The sequence below is a fragment of the Callionymus lyra genome, chromosome 3, assembly GCF_982586985.1.
Source record: "Callionymus lyra chromosome 3, fCalLyr1.hap1.1, whole genome shotgun sequence".
Classification (NCBI taxonomy): Eukaryota; Metazoa; Chordata; class Actinopteri; order Syngnathiformes; family Callionymidae; genus Callionymus; species Callionymus lyra.
The window spans coordinates 10,059,445-10,072,770 of record NC_141820.1 but is presented as its reverse complement, the minus strand read 5'-3'; the positions used below and the strand labels follow the sequence as shown (position 1 = coordinate 10,072,770).

Genomic DNA, 13,326 nt, shown 5'->3' with positions numbered 1-13,326 from the left:
TTTCAACTTTAAACAAGATGGAAGACAAATGATCACTTGAGTTGAAGATCCAAACATATCAATGGTTCTGGAGCTGACACCGGCCACCAGAGGGCGCTGCAGCTCCAGTGTGCAGGGACTTCCACTCCAGGGAACGTTTGAAGGAGTAGAACGTTTTCTTTTTTTGAATGGTTTGAGGAAATTGAAGGAAAAGCTCAAAATAAATGGAAAGTAAATATATATATATATATATATATATATATATATATATAAACATTATTGATCGTCGTTTAAACCAAACGTGTCCAAGTAGGCGAGTCTTGACGAGGAAAAAACAAAACCAAAGACTTCAACACAGACCAAAATAAATATTGAAAGACATTAAAGCTTTTATTCGCTTCTCTGGATCATCTGATCTTAAACATCAAACATTTCTTGTTCATGTTCAGTTCAAGCCTCTGATGTAGATGTTGAAACTTTTTCATCATATCTTGACCTTTAAAGTATATTATTTTATTGAGTATTGTTTAAGCGCTTTGTGACCCTGGTCTAGAAAAGCGCTTTATAAATACAAATTACTTATGTTGCTACTTTAGATAATGACAGACAAAAGAACTAAAATATTTTTTTAAACTATATTGAGAATTCTTAAAGGGGGACTTTACCAACTTAAATGTTTCATATTTCAAACTATAATCAAACAATTCTCAACTTAAACTCATACATTTTCAACTATAATCAAACAATTTTCAACTTAAACTCATACATTTTCAAACTATGATCAGACAATTTTCAACTATAATCAAACAATTTTCAACTTAAACTCGTACATTTTCAACTATAATCAAACAATTTTCAACTTAAACTCATACATTTTCAAACTATGATCAGACAATTTTCAACTATAATCAAACAATTTTCAACTTAAACTCGTACATTTTCAACTATAATCAAACAATTTTCAACTTAAACTCGTACATTTTCAACTATAATCAAACAATTTTCAACTTAAACTCATACATTTTCAAACTATGATCAGACAATTTTCAACTATAATCAAACAATTTTCAACTTAAACTCGTACATTTTCAACTATAATCAAACAATTTTCAACTTAAACTCGTACATTTTCAACTATAATCAAACAATTTTCAACTTAAACTCATACATTTTCAAACTATGATCAGACAATTTTCAACTATAATCAAACAATTTTCAACTTAAACTCATACATTTTCAAACTATGATCAGACAATTTTCAACTATGATTGAACCATTTTCAACTGAAATAAAACAATTAACTAATTAATGAATTTGGGTTGTAAACTTTGATCGACCGCTATAGAAAACTCACTCCTGTTATAATAAATGTATTTTTTGTTCAGAGTGGAATCTAAACACTTATTTAAAATCAACTTTATTTTTTTCTTTATTGCACTTTTAAGAACCAGGAGTTATAGGAGATGAGTGTAATTATGTGGGTGGTCAGAACTTTATAAGCGTATCGTTCATAAACCATCAGATAAGAAGAAGCAGTTGCTATGGGAGGAGAGGATGATGGGTGGGCTGGAGGGGGGGGGGGCGAGGATGAGTGTGAAGGACTTTATGTAACTGCTGCTTTTTTAATGAACTTCTCTCTCACAGCTGAGCTGTTACTGTTGGCAACACACACACACACACACACACACACACACACGCTCCACTTCTTCTGTCGTGTGTCATGTGAGCGTGACTTGAGGAGGTTTTCTTTTTTTTTTTTTTTTGAAGTTTGTAATTATTTTTTCCAGCCGTGAACAGAGGGAGCTCAGAGTAAACAGGTGGACGCCAACACGAGATGCTGCTTCAATATTGACTCAAGTCTTCTGCAGAAAAGACCACTTGTCTCAATATTTATGGCCGCGGTGGAAACACCAGATCGGACACACTTGGAGATTATGTAACGCGAGCGGATCACACGTGTTGATCTCCTCCGGTTGCATCGACATCAGTCCGGCGACGAGGTTTATTAGCGGAATAGATCAGACAAACAAACTTGAGGTTGGTAGAAAAACAAGAGTTTGTTGACTCTCCTGCTCTGGCAGCGACTATTGTGTGCGACACACACAAGACCCCTTGTGTCGGATTAAGGAACGACAGGAATATTTAAAATACACCTTTATTTGTTGATGTTGCTGAAATGATCCGACATTAAAAATGTTTTTCGTTTCTCTATTTATGTTTAGTATTTATTTCCTTCCTAATCCTTTTCCCAGAAACGTATTTAATACTTGAGGAGAATATTTTTAAACTCTTGGAATAAATCGGCTGCTACTTTACTTTGGATCAGGTATTACATTTCCTATTATATATATTTATTTATACTTCATATACTTGTGAAGAAAATGAGTTAATATGACGTAATATATAAAACAAAATAATATATTAAAACTAAGCTAAAGTGTGAAATCCATTGTATTTTAGTTTAATTCCATTATCCTAAATATAAATAAAGATCTTTTTTTAAACATTTATTTCCATTTATTTTCTACATACAAAAAACACTTAAAAAAAGAATGGAAAAAAAGTAATTTAAAGAGCTGCTATTAAAAGGAAACTGGTACTAAATAATACATTTTATGTGTATATTTATATGTCAAATTATTATTAATATTAATGAATGTTTCTAAGTTGTTCAAAACATTTCTTCACCTGTTTATTTTAATTATTAAAATTGGTTTGTGTTAACATCGTAAATCATAAATTACAATCGTAGCATTTTCTACTCCAATCAAACATATTTCAACAACTATTTATTTTCAAATCTAACATCTGTTAAAGACGAGGTCAAGTCAAGAAACCATGTTGCTCCACAAACCGATGAACAAACTAAGATTATAAACGTCAACAAATATATTTGGTAAATGCAGATGGAAGTAAAGTATTTTTCAGTCTCTGGCAGAAATAGTTATGTTTTTCTCCGGGGCTACTTTGGCCTCAATAGTTAAAGAATAAAATGGCTTTCAGTTGGAACTTAATTAAAACTTATGAATGTATTTTTTGACTCAAGTCATTTTTAGCCATTTGGGGTGAAAGGTGGTGGACACCCTGGACAGTTTTCCAGTCCATATAACTGCGATATAAACGTTAATTCAACCCTTAAGATTTGTTTGAAAATCAAAACGTAAATTAATTCAAGCATGACACAAACCTTAAGGCAGTATCCAAGAACATAGATTTGAACCAGTGACCAATACTCAGTCCCCTATCTCTGACTTACTATAATCAACTTTTTAAAATTGATATCAAAAGTGATTTTATTATGGGCGTCGATGAACCAGTGCTAACCATTGAAGGTGTACCTCAAGGGTCGATTATGGGACAGTTGTGTTTTTTTCAACGTTTGTTCTTTCTGTTCTTTACCTCAATTTTTTGGCATCAGTGGTGTTTGCGTGGGTTTACTCCGGTTTCCTCCCGCAATCCAAAAACATACAGAGGTGGATTGAAAACTTCTGTTTGCGTTGAGTGTGAGAACGGTTGTGTGTCCGTGTGACAAACCTGTGACTATGTCCCTCGTCTCTCACCCTGATTCGCTGGGATGGGCTTCAGCCTGCTGTGACCCCGATACTAGCATCAACGGTACCCACGATTTCTCAATATCAAGCAGTGAAAGTTTTCTTTAGTTCACATTCACCAAAAAAAAAAAAGGTGTTAAAATGTGTTGACTTTCGTAACGACGCCCCTGCTGAGTTCCTGCTGTTTATCCTCCAGGTTACATAACCTCTGTGTGCGTGTCCGTGTACACACACATGTGTACCTGTTTGTTGTGTTGTGTATCTTCCTCGCCGGCCAAGTACCAGAGAAAGTGGAGATGTCATCCAGCAACAACATCTCGGGGAAAACTTTTCAAAAAAACTGAAAAAAAAAACCTTCCTCGACCACGACAGACACCGTCATGTCGGAGCGAACGTGTTTGGCGAGCTACTGTACCGCCGCCGTCCAAAACCTTTTTCCCCGCTCAATCGCCGCTTGTGTGCGGATGGAGATGTGTGTGTGTGTGTGTGAGTGTGTGAGTGTGGGGGCTCGTAGGAATGCAAGGGTTGGGTCGGGTGGAGAAAAGAGGGGTCTCTGTTTGAGTGTGTATGTGACTTCCATTGAGAGATTCAAGAAGTGTATGGAAGCTTATTGATGAAAGTGTTTTTCCTACTGTGTTTACTTCGGAGGCCCCGCTTGCTAACCCGTCCGCCCGGCGCTGAGAAAACACAAGAAGGAAGTTGGAAAATCTCCTCTTTTTCCTCAGATACGTTTCACCGGCTTATGACTCGAGTAACGCGTCGATACGACTCGAATTAAAAATATAGTTTGAGTCCCAAAAAAAAAAAAAGGGCCTCGATCAGAGCCGTGGCGGGAACACAGTGTAGCCAGTGTAGCGCCGGCTATCCTTCACTTCCGCACCGTAAATGTGTGTTTGCTGAACGAGGGGACGCGCAGAGAAAAGACGAATTCATGTTGCTGTTTATTTGAGCTTCGGCCAAAATTTCAAACCCCGTGCGCACCAAAACCCCAGCAGCTCCCGTACCCCCGACCAGTCGCACATACTGTACACACTCAAGGGGGCCAACACCACTTTTCACCGCACGCACACACTCGTACCTGTCCGTCCTACCCACACCAAGGTGTGTTTGTCTTTCCTTTTGCCCGCCATCTAAGGTCCTCCCAGGGCAGGTATTTCCCTCTCCTACCTCCACACACACACCGAGGAGAAATGTTTGTGTGTGTGAAGCACTTGCATTGATAACCTGAGGCTCGAGCGAGCTCAGTCTCACTTTGTGGCCGAAACCCCCTGAGCCTGGACGTCCCGAAACCCTGCTCCGTCTCGCTTTAGCTGCAACCCCAACGCTTCCATCACGATGCCTTCGCCGCCGTTGTTCCTCCTGCTGCTTGGCCTCGTCGGCGCCCACGCCACCATCGACATGCGCACAGCCGCCGCCATGGGTGAGAATACTTCCTTATTTTACTGCTTCCTTCAATATTACTTCCTAAACTTGTGATGTTTTGAGGATATTTGGTGTTGGACATGTTTCATTTGGGTCTTTTGTCTTTTGTCTTCGGTTGATGAGACGTTGTTTATTTCATTAAGGCTTGTTTTGTCATAACTTAGATGAGCAAACAAGATGTTAAAATTTGGAATTTTCGCAGTAGTTTGTCACATTTATAGTAAAAAAATCATTATGAAATACAATTGACTTTTTGATTCAGAATCGTATCGTATAACACTTTCAATGATGCACAAGTAGAAGATTCAGAGATGAAAACATTTGTACTACATTTGAAATTAATCTTGAAATACTGTGTAAAGCAAGTTGGCAGTTCAATTCCATTTTTTTGGGGAGAGTAGCTATTGGGCCACAAGAAATAGGGGAAGATATTACAAGTTAATATGGTGTGGAAACAAAGAAAAGAAACAACTCAGATGACATCAAATGTTGGAAGTAAGGACATCAAAAAGTTAAATTAATTATTATAAAAGTTAAATATTGTTGTTTGACTGGATATTATTTCAGTTTAGATGTATTTTTTTCCAAATATTTTGAATGTACTTCATACAATAACTATATTTCAAAATATGTTTCATTTTAAATCATTTAAAGGGACAGGAAATACTCCCTATAATAGACATAAAAGAAGAAGAAGAAAAGTTCTAAATTTTACCAAGTCATATTTTACGGTTGAACTAGTAACAAATAGCAAAAAGTATAAAATAAAAATGGCAGTTAACGGTAAAACATTTATATAATTGATTGACAAAGGACTATAAATGGGCAACACTTAATATTAAGGAAGGCATATAAGCAACACAGCGGTAATAAACGTGTCTTTTGAATGTAATTTATTAGTAAAAAGCTGTTTAAGGGAAGTAAACTAAAGGCTTATTAAAAAAAAAGAATGAAAATATGCAAGAATGGCTCAGATTCAAACATTTTTTTTACAACCTGATTAATCTTTAAAAGGCCACTAGATGTCACTCTCTGCTTTAGAATCTGTGGCTCTGATCTACTGATTCAATTGCAAACTAAAGAGTGACATCTAGTGGGAAAATTAAGACATGACGTGCATAACGATACCTCATCAGATGTTTCATGAAGCCTCATCAACACATTATTACTGATTTAAAAAAAAGAAGAAGTTAGAAAGTAGTTTGGTGAAGTGGTGGAATTGGTGATGAATCGGGTGGAGTGTGTTGGTTGGGGCAGAGGGGGCGCTAGAAAGAGAAAAAAAGGAGGTGGAGATGTGAAGGGCGAGAAGGGAGATCAGTTCCCGGGTGAAGGTCTACGAGGCTGTGATAACTGAGCCTCATGTCACGACATCATCCAACATCTTAAAACACACCAGGATGTTTTTTTTTTTTTAAACAACACTGTTCATCTCCCCCTGATTTTTAGCGGCCGGCTTGTGCAAAACCAAACCCACGGACCTCATCTTCATCGTGGACAGCAGCCGCAGCGTACGACCCTCCGAGTTCGAGCAGGTCAAGGTTTTCCTCGCCAAAGTCATCGAGGGTCTGGACGTCGGACCCAACGCCACCCGCGTGGGAGTCGTCAACTACGCCAGCCGTGTCAAGAACGAGGCACGTGTTCCTTTGAACAACAAGACTTTTACACTTTTACACTCACTATGTTTTTCTTTCCCTAACTAGTCTCGGTAGTTTCCTCTCAGACCGGTTCACCATTAACATGGACTCCTGCTCTTCTTCCTCATTAATCATTTTACCCACTTTATTTCCCAGGTGTCTCTGAAGACCCACCGCACCAAAGCCAGCCTTGTTAAAGCCGTCACCAAAATCGAGCCACTGTCCACGGGAACAATGACCGGCCTGGCCATCCAGTTCTCCCTGAACGTGGCCTTTAGCGAGAACGAGGGCGCTCGGGCCAAATCCCCCGATATCAGCAAGGTCAGAAACAATGGCACCGTTTTAGATCCTTTTTTAAATTTTTTTTTAACACTTTTGAAAGGTCGTGAAGCAGCTTCCTGAAGAAGGAAAGATACCCTTAAGGGAATTTAATGCTGTGTCTCAAATCGCATACTTCTCTTAGTATACTAGAAGCTAGTATGCATCAGGATAGTGTGCATACTAACTAGTAACTATTTCTCCACAGATAGTATGTCTCAAATCAAACACTGCTGCTATACACTAACAGGAAATGACGCGACAGCTTCTTCTTCTACTACTATTCAACAATGGTTGCAACCAGTTGTTGGAACATTATCGCCACCTGCTGGCAGGACGTTTTGCAAGTTTGGAAAAAGAAATAAAGAAAACATATGAGAATCAAAATATTCGCGAGATATTTAAGCAGGTACCTCCTACTGCTGCTGACAATGCACCTGTAAGTATATATATATATATATATATATATATATATATATATATATATATATGAAGTAACATCCGATTACGTCACTAAGATGGCAGCCATTTAGGGTAGAAAGTGTCCATCGAACCATACTCAGTTTTGTGGGCGTTTTATTGACAATCTAGTGTGCATGGTGCACTAAATTTCGCATACAAAGAATTGAGACTCACTTACGCACTAAAAATACTAACTTTGAGTACGCAAGTATGCGATTTGAGACACAGCATAAGTCTCCACACTTGGTTTAGACTAGCAGAGAACCAAGTTAAGACGGATGAGATGAGATCACAATGGGCTTTCCAGTATAGCAGCACCAAAACCAACATGATACGTTTATGAAGGGTATAGCACAATATTAACAACTATGTAAACAATTTCACAATAAGAATTGCATATTAGGGGCAGGCTGTTCCAAAGTTAAGGTGCCAGGATGTAAAAGTCCCTTTGATTTTATCCACGCTTTAGAACGACTAACAGGAACCTCCCTAAAGTGGACAGTTGTTGGTCAGACTTTGTAACTCATCCCTGTAAGGTTCTATTGGGCCAATTCTGAGGGTTACACATTTATTTGTATTCCCTTTTCAAGCCTCCCATAAGTTGTGTAGATGGCGCACCGTGACCACGACTGTGCTTCCTGTTGAAAAACAAATAAGGAGTGGACGTAGCCGACCCTGGTGCTCATCTTTAATGGCCACTAAAAAGTCCTTCTGCATCCGTCGTAGGTGGCCATCATCGTTACGGACGGACGCCCCCAGGACAGCGTGAAAGAAGTCGCTCAGCGCGCCAGAGACGCCGGCATCGAGATCTTCGCCATCGGCGTGGGCCGCGTGGAGATGAGCACGCTCAAGCAGATGGCCAGCGCCCCCCTGGACGACCACGTGGACTACGTGGAGAGCTACAGCGTCATCGAGAAACTCACCAAGAAGTTCCAAGAGGCCTTCTGTGGTAAGATGGGGGAAGAGAGAGAGAAAGATGAAGATTTGTGGCACGAGTTTGTGTCTGTGGTCAATGTCGGTACAACAGTCAGGAAGTCTGTGCGATCTGTGAACGAATGCGCAGCTGCCATGTCTCGGTTCACCTTGTTTTTAAGGCAAACCCATTTGGACAAAAAACAGAGCCAGTACATAATCTGGGAAATTATTAAGATGTGCATATGTAGCCTCTGCTGTAATGTCTCTTGTCAAAGCCTCAATTCTATGAAAGACAAAGAGGAAAATTCTAACTAGTTGTACTTTACGTATATTTACTCTAAACACGGTTCTACTGCGTACAATTATTTGAAACATGACACAATTGTGGCGCCTGAAGCAAGCAAGAAGGTTGCTGGTTCGCTTCCAGGCCAAGCCAACTTGTGAGCTTTCTGTGTGGAGTTTGTATGTTCGGTGGGTTTAATCTAGGGACTCCAGTTTCCTCCCACAGTCCACAAACACACAGAGGTTGATTGGAAACTTTTGGGGAAATTGACCATAGGTATGAATGTGTGTGTGAATGGTTGTGTGGCTTTGTGTGTGCTGCGACAGACTGTCCAGGGTGTCCCCTGCCTCTCACCCTATGAAACTGGGATAGACTCCAGTCTCCCCACGACCCCCACAACGCATAGATAAAGTGGTAGAAAATGAATGAAATGACACAATTATTTGGCCTGTGACATACTGGGAGCTTTAACCAATATTTTGAAGTACAAACTATTACAATCTGCGACACAAACTCACAACCTTAACACTTTAAAAGTGATCTTGATTTCCAACACTAGACGATACGGACTCAATGACTTGTTTCATTATATTGACTCTTTGAGACGTGACATCGTCAACTGTAAAAACAAAACTATGTTTTTGAATGTAACGCACATGCACGAATAGGTTGACGATTTCATAGCTTGTGTACTGCACTACTTGTGTACTCCTTTTTTCACCCGAATCTGGTTGCCATTAAAACATGGCGTGTATTGAGACTGTTGCACATGCACGGATTGCTCAGATTTCCCAGATCGTGTGCCGGCAGTTACATTAAAAACTTCTGTGGAATGCGATGACCAGTAAACTGAGGGTAAGGATATTTCTATTTTTTTGTTCCACTTCTTTTTTGTTGTTGCTCCGAGCCTTCTGTCGTCTACACCTTCAATTGTTTAAATTTCAGATCCAAGAATGTGTCGGGTAGAAGGCGGGAGCAAGGATTTGGAACAAAATTAAAGTACAGCTCTGTCAACTGTGATAAAACCAAGACTATCTGTAATTACTCGTTCATTAGTTCCAGTCATTAATCCTGTGATTAGCGACGCCCTCTTGTGTCCAAACACTCTCTAGTGTCTGGCGCTGCAGGCGTTTTTTTGAAGAAGAGCTGCATGTCTTGGTGTTGACTGTTGTTATTGTACCAAACATAATTCGAGTCAACCCTCACTACTCCTTTAAGGATCCACTGGATTCCTGCTGTATAAAGTCTCTTGCAGGTCGCAGTGGATCATTAAATTTAAACGGTAGATTCCCAAACTGACATAGTTGTATCATTCATTCTCTCCTAGCTAGCGATGGGTCCACGAGGACTCATAAAAAACCGCTCGTCAGGTACCGCGATACAGGCCACTAGATGGCGCTCTTGACACTGTATCGCGATGCCTCGTCAGCCGTTCCGCGAGGCCCTCGTCGACACTGTCACTAATCCCAACTCTTACTGTGCGTGTGTGCGTGCACGCTCACACATAACCCCAAAAATGTGTGCGTTGTGCATCCACACACACAGTGTCGGACCTGTGTGCCACCGGAGACCACGACTGCGAGCAGGTATGCATCAGCACCCCGGGATCGTACAAGTGTGCCTGCAAAGAAGGGTTCACCCTCATGGATGACGGTCGGACCTGCAGCGGTGAGTGTTGCCCGCGGGGGCCTGCGACGGCATCAGTCGAGACTCGGATCACGTGGCAAACAAGGACCGATTTGTTGTCGTTTTTGTTTTGTTTTTTATTAAAAAAAGGTTGCAGTAACGCAGCGACGGATGTGGTGTTTCTGATCGACGGGTCCAAGAGCGTGCGCCCGGAGAACTTCGAGCTGGTCAAGAAGTGGATCAACCAGATCGTGGATAAACTCGATGTTTCTGAAGCCAAGGCTCACGTCGGGCTCGTCCAGTACTCCAGCTCCGTCAAGCAGGTGAAAGACAAATCTTGAGACTCGTTTCAAAAACATTTTTTTTCCCCCAATACAAGGACGATTCACCTCAGCCCCTAAGAATTCTATATGCGCTTTTCTACTACACAGTTGTAGTCCAACTCGACAAGACTCAACTGTGTTGTGTGGGTTTTGGCAAGGCCATCATAGCATAGTACTGCAGAACTTGACGAGAATTGGTGTATTTACCAGACACAAAGGTCTGGACCTCATCCACGGATCTCCACTTTTCAGACCAACTAACTGTGCTTCTTCTTGGGGTTTATTATGTTTAATGGCTGTTAGGAGTCGCGCTAATAACTCTTCAGTGACATCACTCCCTTTCCAATCACTGGTCTGGACCAGAGGCAGTCACCTTTTAGTACCGGCACCAGAGCAGGTACTTAAAATCTGCTTTGACGTATCATGCTTTTCATGACGCAAAACAAACCGGGGAGAGTCGAGTAGGGCTAAGATGAGCCGATGGAAAAGGGGTCATTGTGTGCAAGATAAAGTTTCAAGTGTCATATCACAAAGTTTAGGGTCTTCTCAACCCAAATACACACCAGACTCAAGAGACTAATAATAACATTGTTACTATAAAAAAAACTGTAGGAATTCCCTCTGGGCCGCTTCAACAACAAGAAGGATCTGAAAGAAGCTGTGAAGAAGATGGCCTACATGGAGAGAGGAACCATGACGGGACAGGCTCTCCGCTTCCTGGTGGACAAAAGCTTCAGCATCGGTCAGGGCGCTCGACCCGGTGTCGCCAAGGTCGGCATCGTCTTCACCGACGGACGCAGCCAGGACTACATCGGAGAGGCTGCCAAGAAAGCTAAGGAGATGGGTAAGAAGGTGGTGTTTTAGACCGAGACTGGTGTATTCCAGTCGTGGCCAAAGTTGTTTTAGATTGAATCGATAGAATTTCTGTGCCTCGTGGGCTTGGAATGGTCCCTGGGACCACTGCCTTAAAAATCATGGCATTTTCCAATTGAGAGTCTAGTCAAGTCCGCAATCGACTTCAAATTTAGCAAGAAGGGGCAAAACTATTTTAAACGTGTCAAGGCAAAACCCTTCACAAAAGGTTTGTGGGTGAACATTTCAAGCAAGAGTCACGGAATTTGAATTGATGTCTCTGACAAAAAACTATTTGATCTTTAATTGAAGAATCTTTAGAGCAAAAAAGGTGGTATAGGGCAAGAATTGGATTATTTGTTCAGGCTTTTCCTTTATTTTCTGGAACTCCTGTTGTGTTATCAGTGTTATCTTGACCTTTAAAGTATATATTTTATTGAATATTGTTTTGATTGTTTAAGCGCTTTGTGACCCTGGTCTGGAAAAGCGCTATATAAATACAAATTACTTACTTATAAACGTTATTTTTCTAATATATCTGTACAAACCTGGGCTTGTGTCCCATCTGTGGAAGACAGACCAACCCCTAAGAGAAAGAAACAGACCCTTAGATAAGAGGCTTCAGTTGACAGTGAGCTTGTCAGGATTTGGACTGATGTTGTTCGGGGTCTCAGGCTACAAGATGTATGCTGTGGGAGTGGGAAACGCCGTCGAGGACGAGCTGAAAGAAATTGCCTCCGAGCCAACCGGAGAGCACTACTTCTACACCGCCGACTTCAAGGCAATGACCCAAATTGCCAAAAAGCTTCAGATAAACATCTGCCAAGGTAAACAAATTCAGCAGTTTTTACTCGTAGAATCATTTTAATAGTCTCGTTGTTTTCCCCCCCACGCCAGATGAGGACCCCTGTGAATGTGACTCGCTCGTAAAGTTCCAGAAGAAGGTAGAAGAAGCCCTCCAGGCACTCACGAAGAAATATATCCTTCCCGACAGGTGACAAGTTGACAATGTTGTTTCATATTTTTTCACCGTTGACGGCCTTGACAAGCGCCTCACTAGACTCCATGTCAAAGAGGATCGCTCAGCTGGAGAACAAGATCGTCTGAAGTCCAAACGGCACACTCCCTTCCTGAAGCATATGCACACATCGACTCACACACAACACAAGCTGTCTCACTACCTGTAAACGTCCACACCGGGACGGACCTGCATCGTAACTTCACTTCCACCACCACCTTCGCTTCCTCCCTTCTTTAGGTCGTCCACCCAGAGAGCCTCGGAGTTGTGTGTGCGCGACCCTTCGGCTGATCCCCCTCAATGTGCCTGTGTGTGTGTTAATAAAAGTCTTCCCTCATAGGGAAACGGTGACAGAACGCTGAAGGGTTCCTTTTATTTTTCACCGTCGCATGTGTTGCTCCATGAATGTTGAATCTCCCAGGAGTCCCGGGAGAGTCAGACGCATCACATCAAACACAGAAGAATCTGTGTCACCGCCATATTTCCTTCTCACATCCCTCCATCCCCAGATATATAGAGGGATTAATAAATTATTAAAATTGTGAGTGCAAGGTCTCACCGCCCATATTGTTTACTTTCCTAAATAAAGGTGATTTAGGAAATAACTATAAATTTGTCGTTTTATTTGTGTTGTCATTTTTCCTACCTGGCTTAGAAATATTATTAATAATAATAATATTAGTTATTACGTCCTCTGCAGCTACAGGAACATTGCAATCTACGGGGATGACTGAGGACGAGAGGATACAGTCGATGCAGCAGCTTCTAAGGCCGATATTTGAACATATTTTTTATATTATTTATACAAAGATATCCATATAATTAATAATATATAAACACCCATACAAACACATATATACACCTCATAAATATATATATATATACATTATATAGACATATACATAATACAATAACAGTAAATCATTTTATATCCAGGACGTCT

The 13,326-nt window shown here is 40.8% G+C and overlaps 1 protein-coding gene across 3 annotated transcripts; it reads left to right on the top strand.

Annotated features, from left to right (window-relative positions):
- Window positions 1–4,741: 4,741 nt before the first annotated feature.
- Window positions 4,742–12,739, top strand: matn1 (matrilin 1). Of its 3 annotated transcripts, none has more exons than XM_087786399.1 (10): window positions 4,746–4,950; window positions 6,399–6,583; window positions 6,743–6,907; window positions 8,093–8,315; window positions 10,110–10,232; window positions 10,341–10,513; window positions 11,126–11,357; window positions 12,040–12,192; window positions 12,263–12,348; window positions 12,428–12,739. In XM_087786399.1, the coding sequence occupies exons 1-10, from the start codon at window positions 4,866–4,868 to the stop codon at window positions 12,470–12,472; spliced, it is 1,470 nt and encodes a 489-aa protein (XP_087642525.1). In that variant the 5' UTR covers window positions 4,746–4,865; the 3' UTR covers window positions 12,473–12,739. The 3 variants fall into 3 exon arrangements, with proteins under 3 accessions (XP_087642526.1, XP_087642525.1, XP_087642524.1); XM_087786398.1 differs by having other exon boundaries at window positions 4,747–4,950; window positions 12,263–12,343; window positions 12,423–12,739; XM_087786400.1 differs by lacking the exon at window positions 10,110–10,232 and having other exon boundaries at window positions 4,742–4,950; window positions 12,263–12,343; window positions 12,423–12,739.
- Window positions 12,740–13,326: the final 587 nt, after the last annotated feature.

Bases quoted from the DNA above. Each gene is read 5' to 3' on its own strand.
- matn1 (XM_087786399.1), top strand. From the start codon at position 4,866: ATGCCTTCGCCGCCGTTGTTCCTCCTGCTGCTTGGCCTCGTCGGCGCC. The intron at 4,951-6,398 runs GTGAGAATACTT...CCTGATTTTTAG, and splicing joins GCGCACAGCCGCCGCCATGG to CGGCCGGCTTGTGCAAAACC. The intron at 6,908-8,092 runs GTCAGAAACAAT...CATCCGTCGTAG, and splicing joins AATCCCCCGATATCAGCAAG to GTGGCCATCATCGTTACGGA.